Genomic DNA, 20,137 nt, shown 5'->3' with positions numbered 1-20,137 from the left:
ATATTTTTTGTGTGCCTGAACCGTTCTGTGTAAATACAGGGCAGTTCTGTTCATTGCCACTAGGCGGTTCTACGTACCGTATTAGTGCATCATCTCCCTGAGAGGCACAACTGATGGGATGATTATTACTCTCCCTTCCATGCAATGGACGGACTCTAGCACTAGCTATAAATACACCACCTTTTTTACATCAGGTCTTCAATTGTCCAATAATGAATAAATAATTTGTTTTATTATTTGTTATTTTCTAATTTGGATCATTCTTCCTGTACGTCATTTATTACGGCGAATAGGTGTGAGATTATAAAACAGGGAAAATGTATCATTTCTTTTTTCCTTTTTTACATTGATGGCAGTTCTTATGTATTGAGAGTCTGTTTTCCGCATGTAAGCACAATATTCTTTTTTCTATGTCTATTGAAAAGAAAAAAACTGCTTGGTCACGATTGGTTGTTTTGAAATGAAATGCTTTTATATGTTGCCATTTCCTCTTTTTTCTGTGACTTTGACTAAGACCGTGAGGTTGAAACGCATCAGTCATTAAATTGCTCTTTTTCTAAGAATCTATACGCACACATACCCAAGGGCATCGGAGCGCTTTACAGGAGCACCAGAGTACATTACATAAGGTCAGATTCATGAAGTTTTAGGCACAGGAGATTAAGAGCTTTTCCCATATCCAACGCCGGGACTCTAACCTATTTCCCCAGATGCAAAGTCAGCAGCTGTGGCCATTAGGCCAGATCCATATTTCTCTAGTTATACACAAGTGGCATGATTGTGCACGTTCACATATGGTGAGTACATTCTCCGTTGAAATGTCTTTGTGAAAAACAAAAAACAGCAGCAAAAAAATACTGGAATGTTCCACCCAGAGTCATGGTTGGGAATACTTGCAATGGTTTGTTTTAAAACTGGACTTAGGAACATAGTTCAGCACCTTTGCATCTGTCGTGCTGGAACAATTGGGGGTGCTGACATCAATGTTACAACACTGAAGTCTTAGGGAATGTGAAAAAATCCTAGGGAGTGCTGACAACAATGCTACATCACTAAAGACTCAAGGAATGTGAAAAATCCTGGTGGGTGCTGAAATCAATGTTACATCACTGAAGTCTTAGGGAATGTGAAAATTCCTAGCTTCATACAAAGTATAGCAAATGCACTCAGCAGGAGAGTAGTATGGGTGCAGTATGTAGCTGATGGTGCATTTTGAAGCACATTGTCACAAATATATTACTAAAGCATCGTGAGGTTGTGCACTGACATTCATAGTCAGCACATTTTACATTGAAATGGACACTACATTTGCACAGAGATACCGTTTACTGATAAAACTATATAGCACACTAACGGTAAACTGTGGAAATCGGGTTTCAGTGATTAATTATCACTTGTGCATCACCAAGTAAAAGTGTCTTGATTTGTTTTGATCCTACTAAAATCTTTGTTTCCATCACACTTCATTACAAAAAAGTGCTTAATGTTTGCATTCCTAACTGCTGACATATTCTGAAATATCTGTATACTTTAATTGGAGGTATCTAAATTTTATTGTATAACGACCTATGCATGGATCCATTTTGAGCAATTCATTTAAAATTGTTGGAACAGTGATGCAACTGAGTGTAAGGGTACGTTACCTAACTACTAGTGTCTTTAAAATGAAGGGCCTCATTTACAACCATTTGACGCAGGGCAGCACTGGACGTCACTTTGCTGTGCTGCCCTGCGTCAAAAGAAAAGGCCAGGGATACACCGTATCTATGAGATCCAGCGCATTCCTGTCCTTTTTCACCGCGATGGTGCACAAATGGCTGGTTAGGGCCAATGCAGACACCCTTGCACCATGGTGCAAGGGTTCCTGCATTGAAATACAATTGTTTTTTGTGGCGGAAAGGACACTTTCCTTCAAGAAAACTGCAGTTACGCCACCCCTGGGGAGGCGCAGGGTGGTGATGCATTACCAGCTTTACGCTATGTTGTAAATCTGGGAATGTGTCAAAATCCATGGGCGTTGAGTGGGAGCACCCACTGCAACACCCATGGCACGCATCCCTGAGGCAGTGTGAGGCAACGCAGCATCTTGCACTGCGTTACCTCTTACCATATCTACGAGGCCACAAAAAAAAGCCATGCAGGGGGGCATTGCGTGCTCTCGTAGATATGATTGAGAGGCCTCTGCCACCAGAGGGTCATCAAAAGTGACACTCCAGCAGCTCTTGTAAAAGAGGCCCAACAGTCAAGATCAGTATATTTTAGCAATGGCAATGCTTATGAATGTAAAGTTTAAATGGTCAAAGGTGAGTTGTGAGAACGATAACAGAAATCTGAAGAATATTTAGTGGGTACGGTGACATGAAAGGTCTACTTCTACTCCTGAGGTCTACTTCTACTCTTGTTCGAAGTCCTCAAGCAGTAAAACAGGGAGGCATATTTACAATATTTTGGCGTAGGGCAGTGACTCAAGCCTTCTAGCTGTGCTGCCCTATGTCAAATGAAAATGGGCAGGAATTTGCCATATCTACACGATACGGTGCATCCCTGTCCTTTCGCCAGCGTGGGCACACAAACTGCAGCTGAGCACCAACGCAGGCACCCTGCACCATGGAGCAAGGGTGTCTGTGTTAATGGCATGATTGTTTTTGTGCAGGAAGGGACCATAACGAAGCTAAATGAATGGAAAACTGAAAATAATAAGTTGGAGGAATTAAAACGAGCTGTGTAATTTGTTTGCCAGTTTAACTTTAGTAAGTAAAGTATTGAATTAATGAAAAAGCATTCCTTCTCCTAACCCTCTTAAGGATGAGGTGCTGCAAGCCCTTGCCCGTGCTGTAAGCACCATCTTTGATTCGATCTATCAGGCATAGGCCTATAACTACAGATACCTGTAGGTAAAGCATAACAAATTCAAAGAATGCTATGTTTGTATGTAGAAAATCGGTGGCACCACATATATAAATCGGCGAATATGCTTCACATGTGAACTAAATAATGAGAGAAATCAATTCTCATGCTTTTTTGACATTACGAATTCAAAACCTGTGAAACATAGAAAATATTTTTAAAACATTCAATATGAAATGACTTTACACAGTCTGAACATTTTTTATGGAGCCTCAAATATGAATGTCGAACAAGATCCTGCTTAAATTCCTTCTTAAATCTGGCTAAATATGTGTACAATATTTTTCTGTGTATATATTTACTTTAATGATCTAAATAAAATAAAAAATAATTAACTCAATCCGAAATACAGGAAACAATCAACACAGTGAAAGGCAGAAGACCCTTTTATTTCGCATAGAACAAAATGCAAAGTGTGTTTCATTAAATTAACTATAAAAAAGGAACAGATCTATTCCCTCCACGACAGCACTTAAACTAATTACCGACAGAAAGAAAAAGAAAAGAAATAAACAATTGATTGAAGATCCCATTCTCTAATTGAAAAAAAGGAAAGCTATGTGAAAACATGACAAAGGACTTCTTCTTTGAATCAATGTTTCAGTTCGATCCACAAGTACGGTGAATTCTTTTTTTTTTTTTTTTTTGCTTTTTTATTTTCTCTTTTATCTTTGAGCTGGTGTGATGAATTGTTCAATCAGAATAGCTGTATCCAGTCACCAAAATGCTTCGTAGAAATTCAGTAAAAACAGCAATTGCCGGTGAAGGTCAGAAACATGAGCTTTATTCTGCCCCCTCGCCAAAAATATAAAATTGATGTGCAGTCAGATAAAGCTCTCATACATCTTTTTGAGGGATTTGGGGGAACAAGAAAATAATAATAAAAATAAATAAATAAATAAAAGCTAAAGTCTTTGCACTGTTCGTAAATTTCTCTTTTTTTTTATATATTTTGGCAATCTTCTTTTTTTTCTTTATAAATATTGGAATTCAGTAAAAAAGGTAGCTTTGATTTGGATTTTATTTTGTAAGTATTTACAGCCACTGTCCGGTCATGCTCTTTTCGTTATACCAGGGTGTAGGATTTTGCGTATGGGTTGTTGGATTTTGAATGACCTCGGGAGTCCAGTAGGGATTCTTGGGAGCTGCTCATTTTAGCCGCCTGTCCTAGCTCCGTCCCTTCCCGTGGAGGCAATGCTGCCGCCGCGCCCGCCGCACTGGGCTGCCACGACGGTACCTCTCGTGTGGGAGGTGTTTCCATGGGTATTGGTTCCAGGACTGTGGGGCGTTTCATGGTTCGGCTTTTCTGCGGTTCCAAGCAGGCCTGCCCCGCTTCTCTGCTCGTGCTAGGATTTCCTCTGTTTAGTAAGAAGTCCATTCTGAGATACGGCGGCAAATGCATAAGTTCACCTGTTGGAAAAGAAAGAAAGAGATCACCTTTATTAGCTGAATGTTAGGAACACCCAACTCTTGGCTAGTTGAGTAATTGGCTAATATTGATCATTGATTCTGTGGAGAGAAGCGGTCAATCACTGAAGTCACCGGCAAATAGAAGAATTTTAACAGATCAATTACAATCTACCTAACCAACCATATTTGGGAATGACAGATCAATTACAATCCATCTAACCAACCATATTTGGAAATGACTGATCAATTACACTTAATCTAATCAACCATATTTGGAAATAAAGCAAGCTCCTGTACTGCGGAGATGAAGGAGGATCCGTGAGAGGAATGGAAAAGAAAACGCTAAAGAGATGTATTGGCTTAGGAGCATCAGAATTAATCGACAGTTGTAAAATTAAAATGTATTTCACAACACGTATGCATGATAGCATTGAACAACTTCCCAGTAGAACACAGCACACTTGACAGAGAACATCACTACTGTAGCAGGGGCAGGCGAGCCGCGATTACAGAAACGAGGGGTGCACATATATATAGATAGCGCTGGACAACAAACTATAGTTGGATGTTATCACTTCAAATATTTACTTTTCTAGGCACAGGGAAAAGAAGTAACTTGCCAAGAATGGCATGATATTTTGATAAAATGCCAGAGATGGGATTAAAGCCAAGATCTCCAGGTTTCACATGTAGCAAATTTGCCACTTCGCCACACCTCCTATGACTTTAGATACCAACGTCACAGCTCATCCTTCCAGTTAACTTATCCCCCGTCGCACTTTCGTTTTGAATAAATCTAATGTGAAGGAGACCTTGATAGTTAAAACATGCATTTTGTCATCAGGGATTCCTATGATCAAAGCTCACAGGGGCAGATTTACAAAGAGGTCATGAAACTCAGCGTGAGATAGAAAATAGCAGGAAAGCGACATATCTACTAAGATGCCATGCTCTCTCCTTAGCGCTGGCGCACAATCAGGCTGTCTAGCGCCACACACACAGCTTTGAACCACAGTGTAAAGGTGTCTGCATCATGTCTAGCATAGCAGCATGTCTAGCGTTCCAGTACACAATACCATGCTTAGACTAACTTTAACCCTTTTCACACTTTGGATATGTGCTGTACAGTGAAGCACACAACCAGAGTGGGAAATGTTAGGAGAAATCAAAGCATTTGTCCTTTTTAACACCAGCTTTGAAGAGGCGTCATTTTTTGGCGCATAGCCCTATTCTTGTTAGTAGCTAGGGCTTTGTGTAAAAAATAAAGGGGTGATTGCATGGGAACACCCATGTATTACCCATGGAAATCCCCCTTAATGCAAAGCAGCCAAAAAAGCTGCTTTACGTTACTTTTAGGCAACATTTTTTGTGCTGGAAAACAAATCCAAGAGAAACATGTGGCGCAGGTTTGCATCACAACTTCTGTTTTGACTGTGTTTTACACACAGGCATAGACAGAAAACAGCCTGTTTCCCTTTATGTATTTATTTCTAAAAATGTGAAATACTAAAAATGCACTTTTTTGAGTATCTGTCCATGCTTATTAAGAGCAAAAGGAGTGTAAAAAAGTGAATACAATTTATTAAGAAGTTTTAAAAAGCTGTAAATCTGCATGCGTGCTCATAGTGCGCTGCTAATGCTTGCTGGAGAGTACATTGTTTAATTGTATATGACTATTTAGAACACTATAACCTAAAATACATCAAAGTGTACATTTATCAGTTAAATATAGAAATATACCATTTCTTTCACAGAATAAAACAAACACACGTATAAATGCCAATAGAATGAGAATAAATAAATATAGATAAACATGAGTGGCAATGCCAAAACTGTAAATACCATAAATCCAGGAGCTTGAATGTATTGATGGTATTGATGGAAAATTTAAATATTCACTTATGTCTTGGGCAGGTTTCACCTGTTTGGAAGGAAATCAAAGTGCAAGTGCTTTTGTGGTGTGGACACGCCTTTAGCAGGCATTGCACTTGTTTCCTTGTCCTTTGTGTTTCAGTCACACCTTCCTGGCTGTGAACTGATCTGTTCTCAAGCTCACTTAGTTAAACTCCTGCCCTTCACAAAGTCATGGTTTTAGACTCCAGGCTGCTCATCAGTGGAGCTCCCTCCCTTCTCAGCGACATACCCAACCTCATTATCTGGAGTAGAGTCACCGGCTGATGTTAAGGTCAGCACAGGTTCCCGTAGCAAAGTTTTGTGAAGATTGCAATTTTTTACCTGCCACAAAATCTGCAAAGGTTGCAGTTTCACCTAGGCCTTCTCTCAAGCGGATTTTTCCAAGGATTGAGAGATACTGTTCGCCTCATTGGCCCTCATTAAGAGAGGCCCGACTTTATGTGTGGTATCTATTGCACAAGAACAAAATGACAGAATTTATCATTTATGACAATAATCCCCTACTATGAATTTTGACCCTAAAATGGGCATAACAAGCGGATTTTGGCACTTGTTGCACCAAAATGCGCACGACCTTGTATTGGCCAAGTTTTTTCCCTCAATAAATGTTTGCAGGTTTGAACTGCCAAACTTTTCCAGAGATCCGATTCTTATTGCACAAAAGGCTTTGTTTACAATTTTTGAAGCACGGCAGTGCAGCAAGCCTTCCTGCTGCGCTACCGTGCATCAAAAGAAAAGGGCAGGAATGTGCTGTATGAGGGTTATGAACCCGAAACCGGTCCCAGGATGCTTGTTTCCGGTCCAGAGAAGACATGGCTTGGCAGTTCGGGCTGGACTGTTCCCATGAGGCACAGGGTCAGACTGATTTGCATATGGCCATGTCTGATCTGGGGTGGTGGAGTGAGCTAAAGAATGATGATGGATTAAACCCAGCTCAGTTGACTGGGGGTGAGTGTTTGATTTGCTCAAGCGCTCCGTCCATCATCCCCTTTGGTATCGCTTTGTATCTATAAGATACGGCACATTCCTGTCCTTTTCCTCAGCGCTGCCGCACAATGAGCTGCCATGCCTCAATGCAGGCTCCCATACGCTATGGTGCAAGGGTGTCTGTGTCGTTGGGGTGATTGGTGAGAGGGGTTTTTATCCTTCTATGAGTGCTGCAGAATGCAGCACACATATAAAAGGAAACACGACAAGAAATAAAGGTATTTCTCCTTCTGCTTCCCTTGCGCCTCCCCTGGGAATGCGAAGAAATCTGATGCATTCCCGGGTTTACAAATCTTGTAAATCTGGGAATGCGTCGGGTTCCATGGATGTTGTGTGGGAACACCCACAGCAACACCCATGGAATGCCCCTTTCACACAGAGTAATGCGTGAAAGGGACCCATATTTACAAGGCCATGAAAAGTCACGCAGGGTAGCTTTACATGACCTTGTAAATATGGGCAGGCACACTGTGACGCCGGTGCATCAAAAAAAAGTGATGCACCAGTGGCACAATGGGCTGGTAAATAAGCCCCTTTGTACCCGGTGTGATAAAAAGCCTTCATTTCATGAGTCCATATATGGAGTATAGATAATAGGAGCCAGTGCCATAACATTAGCCCCTGCAGCCCCGGCGGTGCTAGGGGGAAGGCGAGCTCCAGGGACCCCCGTACTGTGCATAGGTGGCGGACCCCTGGCTTGAGAGCTCCAGATTGGGTCCAGGGGGTCCTCCTTGTGCTTCACAGGCCCCCACAACTTTCGTTACACCACTGATAAGAGCTACTGTACATATCGAAATTAATCGGGCCACTTGTAATAAAGACAAGGTAAGTGACAAGGTAAGTGTCATTCTAACTGAACCCAGCTAGGAAGGACCATACATACAGAATATTTCCCTACAAGTTTAACCTTTCCCAAGCGTTCCTGTGCAAAATTGCACATGTCTGCATATTCATTTCCCGCAAGTTTACCTTTTGCGGAGTATTTCTATGCACAGTCACATAGGGTAGAAATAGAACACTAAGGCCCGATCAGAGGTTGGATGGAGCAGTGTTTCAGTTAGGACACCGCACCACCTAATAATATCTGGCCCAGTGTTCCTGCCCTTAGGTTTCTCAAACGTGGGAATGCCCGGCCAGTTTTAACGGCTAGAAAATCTGGCTGGTAGGAGGCAGCTCGACCACAGCCTCAGGCTTCCTTCCCTGGCCTCAAACCAGCTTCTACTACCTTCTGATGCCCCCCGCTCCCCCCTCCCTCGCCCCCCCCCCCCCGGCCGGACAGGGAACCGAAACCGGTCCTGGCAAACTGCTTGGCTGCCCCCCAGGGAGTGAGGGGGGGGCTGAGCTCTTTGCTAGGGCCAGCAATTTGCTAGGGCCAGCAAGGGCCCAAAATCACCCCCCACCCTGGCGGCACATGGGGAAACGCTCGGTGCCCGCTACAGCCAGTCCGGCCCTGTACCCCCATCTACTGCCCTGATCACCCAAAGCCCCCTGCTCCCATTTGCCTCCTTCACAGAGCAGATAGTAAATAGGACTGTTAATCCCCTTAGAAAAGGGCATACCTAAGAAATGTGACCTGGAGGAAACATGTCTGCATGGTTAATCCACACTTTGTGAGGAGCAATTTGCAACTGGATGATATTAGTGGGGGTGCTACTGCATTATACACAGTGTAATCTTAAGGATTTTGGGGGCGCCTGGCAAGACATATTTTGAGGGCTCATGTAGAGAACAAATTTGAATATTATTACCCACTTCCTGCTAATTCAACCCCCACAAGTACCTTGACATTTACATTTTACAATGCCAAACAATACAAAAGTATATGTTAAACTTTAAGAGGGTCACACAAAAATAGCTGAAATATTCCAGATGGACCGAGTCTGACGAAGAGGTAGTAAGAGAGGGAGGGAGTTATAACCAGGGAATATAATAGACAGAGATCAAACAGACAAATTACTCACTTCCCCGGGGGGCCTTGGAATGTGGGGGTCCTGGGTAATTGCCCACTTTGCCCATGCCTTAAATCGTCTCTGGTTGTACAGGTGTTTACAGGTGCAGAGTTTGCACCCCACGACTAGCATGCAACTTGTACTCAGAGTTTAACTGTTTTCTGGAAGGTATATTTCCTGCAGGACCAATTGGTTGCTGGTGAATACGGAGATATGTCACATATATCATTGTCAGTATTTTCAAGTGTAGCTGGCAAAGCACAAAACACAGCAGCTTGCAAAGGCACAACGTTATTCCACAGAATGTTGTAAAGGTTTTCAAAAATGAACTTTTCAGCCAATACTAGAATTTCATTTACTGCCATCTTCGGCTTGCCAATACACTTCTGGCTCAGGGAGAAGAAAGCAGTCAGGGATAATTAGGAACAACATGCTTTGTGCTCTCCCTCCTCAATGCCAAGTCATTCAGGCTACAGAACCTGACTTACATTGGGGCGCGCGCGCATCTCACGCGGTCCCCTCTCGCGACCCCCACCTTCAGGCAGGAAGCGGCGCTGTACAGGACACTGTACTTCCTGCAAGGACACGGAACACGAGGACGTCGCGCCTCGCTGCTGAAGTAGGTGCGGAAGAAACATCCCAGCCTCTACAAGGTCACCTTGTGTGGCTGTGCAAGCCGGGAGTGAGGGCCGTGTGTGGTGGGAGTGAATGTTTACTGAGTGAGGGAGGGGGTGGTTGGCGCGGATAACAATGAGTTGTGCCGCAGGGGTGAGTCGCTCGCTGTGGTGGTACATGGCGGCAGCGTTGCAGTGAGTGCATTAACCAGTGCTTATTTGGAGCTGGTTGTTGCAGGTGGTGGCCGGTCACCAGGACTGATTTTTGGGCAACTGCCTTATTTTTCGTCAGCCAACTTTAATCCAGAGCAAGAGAGAGAAAAACAGAAAAGCGGGAAAGAAGGAGGAAATGAAAGACGGAAAACGGTGATAAAGGGAGAAAGTAGGGTGAAAAAGAACCCGCAAGAGTGAGATATAGAGGCAGGAAGTGCCTGGCTGAGTATTCAAGAGGCATTTTCTCTCACCACATACATGGAATCCCTATATGTTAAATATTACTAATTAATGACCAATAAGCAGCACTACTAAAGGGATTTTACTGGTATTCTAGTATCAATGTGCAGTGAAAATGTTTTCGTATATTAAACAATACAGCAAAACACAAGTGCGAGCATGTTGCCATCTGTAAGAAGTACTAGCATGCCTTTCAAAAGTCTTATAGTTATGGGGTTGACATAGTGTGCACGGACAGGCAGTGTTTGCTTACTTCAGAAATAACACGTATGAACAGTCTATACATGTATATATCACATAACCTTCGTGTGGCCTCTTGTGATGTGAGACTCCCTCAGCCAGTCCTGGGCTCTTTGGTAACAGCAGATTGCATTGTGGTACATATATACCATTAGCTATAAAGGGAGAATTGAACTGAGCATCCTTGGTGGCAGAGTGACTTACAGAGGGAATTTTCAGGTCATGGATGGATTATCCCGCATCTAAGAGTGAGTGCAAAAGATTGGTCATGCTTTGTGCACGCGGCGAAGCAGGAAACCATTTTCTGTATATGTGAAGTGTTTGATTTGGAGACTGGGCTCTGCAGGGAGGAGAGGTGCAGGACAGCTCAGTGCCCCCAGGCTGCCCATGACAGCACCCTCCAGGGATGGTGTTCCATGGAAAGGGAGTCACTAAGTGGTAGCCTAAGGGATAAACCTAAACCCAGTCACCCACTAATTCTCTTAGAGGAAGGGTCTTGTTCTGTTAGCGGTATGGAGATACAAAAACCAAAGAAGGAAAGCAAATGGGCTAGCCCTCTTAGATGACCATAATGCACCCAATCTCATGAGCAAGATGTATGGTCAGTCCCATACCTAATTAGAGGGTGTATGCAATTCATCTCCATGGCAACCAGTCAGGAACAAGGACCAGTGTCCCAGTGTGAGTGTCATGGACTGCCTGATCCTCGCTATTTCTTTTGACAGGACATAAACTCACCTGTTGTACCCTCAGATCCAGAGGGATAACCCTGTGATTATGTTCCTTAACCTCTCGATAGTAAGTAAGTAACTAAGTTTATTTTGTATAAGTAATACAAACCTTTACACTATTCGCTTAAAACAACATGACGCATCAAAATTCCATATTTACAAGTTTGAAAGCATAACTTAAAAAAACAGCTGATTCCTGATCAATGTCATACAATAAAAAGCTAGGGTTTCGCTTATGTGATCAGGCATAACATGTTCAATTCTAGCTAATTAAGTATGCAAAACGTCAACGGCGTGACAGTTCAATCAGTGTGCAATACGAAATACTTGGTTTCTAGACTCTAGATAGAGCAGGGCAGGTTCAGAAGGCATCATGTGAGAGGAGAGGAAGACAACCTTAGCCTCAGGGACAGATGGGAGGTAGGGCAGTGTCTTTCAAATAAATGCGTAGTGTGATATCACCAGGGCTACTAAGGCCTGAAAGTATTTGTGATGTCCTATATTGGGTGGTATGTTTGTGAGAAGGATCTGGGCTTCTGTCAGTCATCCCTTGGTGCACCTTGTCCTGCGGAAAGGATCCCTCCTTTTAGGTACTCCCCCTTGCAATCCATGAGAAAGCCATCGTGGTCTCAATGTTGTGGGCATCCCATTGCATGAGGGCAGGGGGCATGCTCTTTTGGTGGGCCGGTCCATCGGCTTCCCAGGAATGCCCTTACCGGTGACGTTCTCGGTGCAACCACTAGTGGCTTCACACTGGCCTGCAGCGTCCTCTCTGCAGCCGTCTCCTCGGGTTGGCTCTCAGCCCCGCCCTGGCCTCCTTGATGAGACCTTCCGCTGATGGGTGCCCTCCTCTTGCCCTTTCTAGGCAGGGGGGTCATAGATTGGAGCATGAGAGGCTCTGGCTTCCTCATGTTTGGCCCCGCCTGCCTCAGATGTGAGCCTTGCCCCAGCAACGCAGAGGAACTCCCGGGCCGGGATTCCTCGCTGCTTGTGTTTCGCTTGGCAGCCCGGGTCACATAGCAGAGCCCCGGCCGCCTAAAATCAGGAAACGAGGCAGGAACATGACAGGGAGAGGGAAAACGCTTCTTCTGCTGGAGCTCTTCGCTCCTGTTGCTCAAAACACCACGAGGGATGTGCCGCGCTGCCTGCACTGCAGGGCCACCAAAGGCACTTCTATCTGGCTAGATTTCTGCGGGAGCCCACGCCTTGGGCGCCAGCATTCCAAAGCGTTAATCTCGCGCTATTTGTTTGCAGAAGGAATAAAGCGCTCACCAGGCGCTAGAGTTTGGAGAGCTCTGAGGCACACAAGCGAGGTGCAAACGGGCAGGCCAGCATGAGGGGTCCTCAGAGTAGAGTGGCAGTCCTTATCTTATGGCAGCACATCAATACTATAGAGTCATCCAGTCCCATGGCGGTTCCTCCTGGCATTCCAACTTCCTTACAAGTCTAGGCAGTGTCTCAAAATATGGGGTCACAGCCCTTGTACAAATACTCCACAAGTCTTTGTTCTGGGGGCACTTCAAACACTTTCTAGAAGTGCACAACACCCCCATTCACATTCCAAGCCCTGGCCCCGGACACACTACAAGGTGGCAGAGACAGCATTGTGAAAGCCAGGCACAGCCCTTTTCAGGTGCAGGTGCAACTCCTCCCACCACTCTAAATGCAAACCAGGCCTATTCAGGTTCAATGGAAACTCCTCCCACCTCTCTAAATGCAGTCAAGGTCTATTCAGCACAGCATTGAATCACCCAGGAAAGACATTACACACCTCAATCTCCCTTGTGACTGTCAAGAGTGAATGCACATCCCCATCTTCTCTCAGTCTAAACCAGACGTCGAATACACAACCACGCAGGGCACAAAGAATCATAAGCACACAGAAATGGCCGCTTCGAAAAATTGCATTTCTAAAATAGTAATAACAAATATGCTTTCACCAATAAGCAGGATTTATTACTACTATTCCAAACATACCAAACATGGCCACGCTACCAATTTAATGTTAGAAATTACGACTAAAGCACATATCAAGGAATCCCCAATGTAAATGTATGAGAGGGCAGCTTCACAGCAGTGAGAAACCAATTAGGCTGTTTGTCACTACCAGGACATGCTACACAGTTAAGGCACATGTCCTACCTTTTACCTACAGACCACCCTACCCATAGGGCTAGCTAGGGCCTCCCTTAGGGGTGAATATATGTAGTAAAAGGGGAGTTTCAGTTGTGGGAATCACTTAAAGTGCCACGTCACTGCAGCAGTATACTGTGTGCGCAGGCACTTCAGCAGCAGAGGCCTGAGACAGGTTTGAAAGGCTACTTTGGTGGGTGGCGCAAGCAGCGCTGCATGCCCAATAGTAGCAATTAATTTACAAGCCCAGGTATATGGGATACCACTGTACAAAGGACTAACAGGTAAATTAAATATGCCAAACAGGTGTAGACCAATCTTACCAAGTTTACAAGAGAGAGCACAAGCACTTTAGCACTGATCAGCAGAGGTAAAGTGCCCAGAGTCCTAAAATCAACAAAACCAAGTCAGGAAAAATACTGGAGGAAGGCAAACAGTATGGAGATGACCCTGCAAAAAGGGCCGACAGGCAAGATAGTCGCAATCAGCCTTGAATACTCAGGAGAGAAGGAACAGTGTGGGAAGCAACTTCCCGGGGATTTATCAAGCTAAAAAGTACCAGCCCCCCATGTTAGTAGATAGAAGTGTGCAAAGGGATTCTAAAAAAAAGAGAGATCAAAATGTGTCCTATACTTGGTACTGCACTTCCAAACAGTTTGTTTCAAATAAAATTACTGAATTTGTACATAGGAAAGAATAATAAAATGAGTTGTGTTGGATATTTGTAGAGCACACATTCAATAAAAAACATAATTGTTCTAGGGCTAGAGGGTAGGATGTGGTAGCTAAAGTCCAGGCAGATGAGAGTCCCACAGCCTGTATACTCGTATGCAGAAGATCATCCGCCCACGCACTAAGACTTGAATTTAGGGTTGAATGTTAGAAGATATGAATTTGTACGGAGGGTCGTACAATTTGATAGGGTACTAGCTTCTCAAACAAAAAAAGGGCTGGACCACCATGATAAAAGCTTCGAGGGTCAAAGCACAAAACTTCAAACCAGACGCGCTTTGTTATTTAAGCCAATGAAGCATCTTTCATGCCTCAGAGACATGATAGTATTTTTTCAGGCTATACACTGGTCTCACAGCCTTATTTTGACTCCTGTATAATCTTTATATAAAGATAGATGGGAGCTATAATCTAGCCTTGTTGCAAGGAAAGTGTTTGCCAAGAGAACACCTTGATGTAGGGGAAAAAGAAACTGAAATTGTTTCTTTTAAAGGTAGAGGTGGCAGAACCAGGGGATACTACTGAACTATTGTGCTCTCCTAATAGTTTGCCTTTGTCTAAATAAAATCCTACATTTGTAATTTAATATGTAGCAAGTGAAGAGGAGGAGTGGTCCTCTAAATTGCTGAGTAGACTGGGTCCCATAGCCAGGACGTCAGTTCGGGGTAGGTTGCGGCAGCAGCAGCTGGCCTGTGCTTTGCTACCCCTGGCAATGTGCTTGCTACCAACGACCTCAGAGGTCATGAGGTCAGCATCAGGAACCGGAAGTACTCATAGCTCCGTCAGCCCTGTCTCCTTCCACCAGTTGTCACTTATTGCCCTCTTTCTAGCTCTCAGAAGCAGGGGGATGGATTGGTGCTATGATGTCATCAAGGGACAAAGGGTGCAGGATGCCACTTGCATTACGCCGGACAGTTTGATGAATCAACACGTTGTCTCACTGCATCCTTTTAAAAGTACTTTAGTATATTTTTCCACACACATGAGAAAAGAAATACCCAGCTGAGCCCAAAGAACGGACTGATGACACAGCTATTTAATTTTGTTTTGCGTCGAGCCTGGGCAGCGCATGTGATGCTCTGCGATTCATCCTGTATTGAGGTAGGGACTTGAAGCTCCACCCAATCTCTGCCCACATTTTTCATTGGCTTGTGTTATTGTCCTCTGTAAACTGTGGCTGTTCATTGGTCAAAAGGCTTAGTAGTCCCTCCTTAGTACTGCCTTATCTCATTTTGTAACCTGCCATGGCGACACCCCCTGTTACGTGTGTTGTTGGTCAGTAGGCTTTAATTACAGCCTCGGAGACCACTTTTCTCAAACAACTCTCTCGTAATGCTTTTTAAAATCTTTATAGCACGTATTTGCAATGCAATAGGTCTCGCATTTGCGAGAGTTTAAGCTATTGGCATTGTAAATTACAATGCTTTTTAGGTCTCGCCTGAGACAGCGCTTTAGCGCTGCTCTCGCGAGAGCTTTTGTAAATGGGGGATCTGGAAGTGCAAACGAGTGCTTTCAGGCCTCCAAATACAGTGCATGTGCGCCGGGCGCGCGCACCATTTGTCAGCCTGCACACCATTTGCTTTCACTTTCAATGTTTGATCGCGATCACTTTCACCCCCACGCTCCCCCCACCTCACCACTTTTTGTATGTGGCACCCGCATCTGTTCCAATGCCGACATTTACAGCAGCTTGTCGTGTCAGCCCATTTCTAATTTCACGTGTTCAGTGCTTGCCGCCTACAATCTAAGCCAGATACTTCATAACTTGCGCCCGCAGGATTTAGCCTGGCATTTGGTTAAAGTTCATCGTTCAGTCCAAGTGTAATAAGTAACGAGGCCGGGGACGCGGAGTTCAGCAGCAGCTCTTCGGGTCAGCTCGTCCTCCCACCACTAGATGGCAGCAGGCCTCTCAACTCAGTCACGTTGAACAACACGCAGCCAGCACAAGCGTATCAAAGACCCGTGGTTTATCATTGTTGTGAGCCGCATCCTCCCAATTTCCTGCCTGCTATTACTGATGTAATTCTGGAACAAAGCATCTGCATTTATAGCAATTGCTGAATTATTTGTCCACACCGGGCGACCAAGGTTTTACGTATTTTCTGCAGCTTTTGCCCTCCTGTCTACAGTAGCAGCATTGACTTTTTTTAATAACAACTGAAACCTATCGGGGGCTTTGCTTTTGGTACAAAGTTTATGTAAGAACCGGATTTTTCAGTTTAAAGTTCGAGCTGAACTCGTCTCCTGTGCTGAGACTTACAATCAGAAACCTCCCTGTCTTGCACCATTGCACCTTTACCACATAAGGTAGCTACATATGCCGGGGTGACTTTATTGGCCACAGTCAGATCTTCTTTACTGGGAAGAGAGCACAATTGGTCAAGTCTCATACGGACCATGGAAAACCTTCTGTCCCCCAAGTTAGCTTATAAGTAAAATACTAAGGAATGTGAAATAACTGATTCTTACATATAAGACCATAAACTGATTTTGCTGCTCATCATCACTGTAAATAATGTGCATGTTTAATACCAAATGCAATGATGCTCAATGCATTGACCTAAGAAAGATGAACGGCTGAGTTGGCCTTGCCAGGATCCACATTTTCTTATCTGCAGACAAATGAAAACTACTGAACTCGAAGAGCCGTATTACGAACTAGCTGTGATAAACATATGCTACTTAGTTGGTGATACCAATTAATAATTTGTTATGCAATTGTAAATAAGTAGTCACTTAATACTTGTGTAATTAATCTTCCTGTCCAAGAGCATACTATAAAAAATATTTTCCCATTTTTCCCTACTAAAAATCAAGTTGACAACAGCAATTTGTTTTATTGTTGTTGGCCCTATAAGTGTGTTGAGTTTGAGATGTGCTTTGTTCCCCACAGCCTCTGCAAAGCAGAGTGTTTGTGTAGGGTACATTTTAAAAGATACGCCTGGAGGACTCCATGTATTGGGTGTGTTCAAAATATGAAATTATGATGGTACAAAACAATTTGTTGATCTGTAATTGTGCCAGTCTCCACTGAAAAGATCTAAGAAAGAACAATACAACAAGCATTTGCAATGCAATAGGTCTCGCATATACGCGAGTTTGAGCTATTGACATAGCAAATGACAATGCCTTTTATTTTTGTTTTCTGAACATAAATAAAAGGCATTGTCATTTACAATGCCAATAGCTTAAACTCGTGTAAATGCGAGACCTATTGCATTGCAAATGCTTGTTATTTATCTGTTTTAAAAACAACACATAAATAAAAGGCATTTTCATTTACAATGCCAATAGCTCAAACTCTCATAAATAAGAGACCAATTGCATTGCAAATGCTTGTTACTTTCATGCAATGGCCTCGCGGCAGAGCATCGTAGGTAGGCTGCGTTCTTCCAATAGTACGTTGTATGTGACCAGCAGCCAAGCTGGCAATCACTAACCGGCTTTAGAAATCGGAGCCCCCCTGGGTCCCGGGCTCAGGTTTCTGTAGTAAATGCCTTTGGCCTCCTAACATCTCTTCTAACGGAGGCGTGGTGCCTCTGCGTGGTCTAGAGTTCTCTGCTAAGCTTCACAAAGTTTGTCAGGTGCTACAGTGCCTTTAATACTCTTAATTAACTCTTTTCAATGGCGCGCGCATCTTATTAGCAATGAATGTAAACCTTTCAACCGAGAAAGTCCTACAGAAAAGCATGCTTATTTATTCATGTGCTTATACCTAATTAGTTTCAACACCACCAATTGTTCAGATAAGGCTTTAGAAATGGGGAAATAGCAGAGACAGATTCTGATGGCAAATAAAATATTTTCTCAATAATAACTTGGCATTTTTTTAACTTTTTTTTGTGGGATACATGCTACTATGTAAGACTACAGAACATGTTAGATCTATCGTGCAAAGATGTTTGTAATGTGACGCATCAATTACACATAAACGGGTATTCTACGTAATGGACAGTAAGATCTTTACATGTATGAAGCTAGAACAATGATTCTTATTTCGCAGCCCTGGTGTAAATTTCTGAGCTGTCCTTTTGCCATAGTGTTGCAGCTTTACTTTTGTGTCTTGTTTGTTGTTGTTTTTTTGTGTACATTATAAGGATGGCGTAGTGTGCCGTGTTATTCCCTGTTGTGTGTAAGTCCACGCATCTCCCTGTTGCAGAATAGAAGGTATCACGTATCTAGGGATCCTTGGAGCTGTGTGTATGCATGTGCTCACGAGTGCGTGCGTGTGTGCTTATGAATGCATGTGCATGTGCACATACATGTGTGGGTGCATGTGTGTCTTTCGACTGATAGTTGGGCCAGTTAAGAATGAGGGGTTGAGGAGAGAAACTATTGTGTTCCTGGTTAGGTATGCACACCAGTACAGATCTTCAACATAGACTGATAGATAATACATGAAGCGTGAGTTTACCATTCTGGGTATCCTGTTATACCCAAGAAGAAATGTGCTGATCTTTCTTCAGTTACCCAGTTCAGAAACTGAAACAGCTGTTGAGCAGTTGCAGAAACAGCTTTTTTGGGGGGGATGTGGTCATTGTGATATGAGCAAATGGTAACTTTGCTTTTCTAGTGGATGACCAATGGAGAGCCATATGTTTAATTCAGTCCTTTTTAGGTCTCGCCTAGGCAGCGCTTGCGCTGTCTCTTCGAGACATGCTGTGTTCAGGATATGTGCATGAAGCTCCGCCCACTTTCCGCCCATCTTTTTAATTGGCTCCTGCCCTTTGTAAATGGTGGCTTTTCATTGGTCAATAGTACCGTCTTGTCTCTACTTGTAACCTCACACGAGGACACCCCGTGTTACATTTGTTGTTACTCCCTAGGTTTTAATTACAGCCTCAAGGCACTATTTCCTTAAAAGGCTTCAGCCAAGACACACACTTGGTCCTAAGGTAGGATGGCAGTGGTTAATTCGCTCACTAGAACATCTCACATTTATATGAAACCTAATCCGAAATTAATGTAATAATTATTTTGTCACATTTCAAAGCTACTAATTGTATATGTGGACATAGCTATTTGGATGTACTCGTTGTACTGTCTTGCATACAATGCATCATGGCTAGGGTGGATTTACCATATCTTCTGCAGGGTACAGTACCATATGTGCCCAAAAGAGGCCCGCAGTGCCGTTGCCTTGTTCACTTGGCATCTGTAGGAGGAGCTTGCGGTACTGCACCGAGACATGCAGGGCTGATGCCTTGCTCACTAGGGACCTTTAGGAGCAGCTTGCAGTACTGCACCAAGACATGCACTGCTGGTGCCTTGCTCACTAGGAACCTCTAGGAGCAGCTTGCGGTACTGCATCTAGACATGCAATGCTGGTGCCTTGCTCACTAGGGACCTCTAGGATCAGCTTGCGGTACTGCACCGAGACATGCAGTGCTGGTGCCTTGCTCACTAGGAACCTCTAGGAGCAGCTTGCGGTACTGCATCTAGACATGCAATGCTGGTGCCTTGCACACTAGGGACCTCTAGGATCAGCTTGCGGTACTGCACCGAGACATGCATTGCTGGTGCCTTGCTCACTAGGCACCTGTAGTAGCAACTTGTGGTACTGCACTGAGACATACAATGCTGGTTCCTGGCTCACTACGCCAGCATTTTAAATGTACTAGGTCTCGCATTACTGAAAGTATGAGCTGTTGGCGTTGCATTATTATTTGCAACGCCAATACCGCAAACTATCAGTAATGCGAGACCTATTGCATTGCAAATGCTTATTTGGATTGCTATTTCTACCTCATGTCACCGGGATATAAAAACAGCACATACTTTGTGTGGGTGTTTGCAGGTGGTGGGTACCAGCATCATTTATCATAAGTTCACTCAGAGCAAGAGAAAGACAAAAAAAGACAGACTGAAGTAGGAAGTGAAAGATAAGAATACAGTAGCAAAGGGAGAAAGCTGGGATGAGAAAGAACCTGCAAGAAAGAGATGAAGAGACAAATGTAGGTTTGTGGAAAAAAGAGGCACGAGGTGGAATCAATACTACACAACCATGGTATTTGGAAACCCCTTCAAATACAAAGGTACAGGACAGTGAAAATATGGTACAAAATTT

The 20,137-nt window shown here is 43.8% G+C and overlaps 1 protein-coding gene across 2 annotated transcripts in view; it reads right to left on the bottom strand.

Moving 5' to 3' along the window:
- Positions 1–3,296: 3,296 nt before the first annotated feature.
- DSCAM (DS cell adhesion molecule) overlaps positions 3,297–20,137 on the bottom strand; it is a 1,046,690-nt gene continuing 1,029,849 nt past the window's right edge. For both annotated transcript variants that reach the window (XM_085621230.1, XM_085621231.1), the window contains exon 33: positions 3,297–4,317. In XM_085621230.1, coding sequence (XP_085477356.1) covers positions 3,974–4,317 — 344 coding nt within the window. In that variant the 3' untranslated portion in view covers positions 3,297–3,973. The remainder of the gene's footprint in view (positions 4,318–20,137) is intronic.

This window comes from Triturus cristatus, chromosome 8 (assembly GCF_964204655.1).
Source record: "Triturus cristatus chromosome 8, aTriCri1.1, whole genome shotgun sequence".
Taxonomy (NCBI): domain Eukaryota; kingdom Metazoa; phylum Chordata; class Amphibia; order Caudata; family Salamandridae; genus Triturus; species Triturus cristatus.
This window is presented reverse-complemented; position numbering and strand designations above follow the sequence as displayed.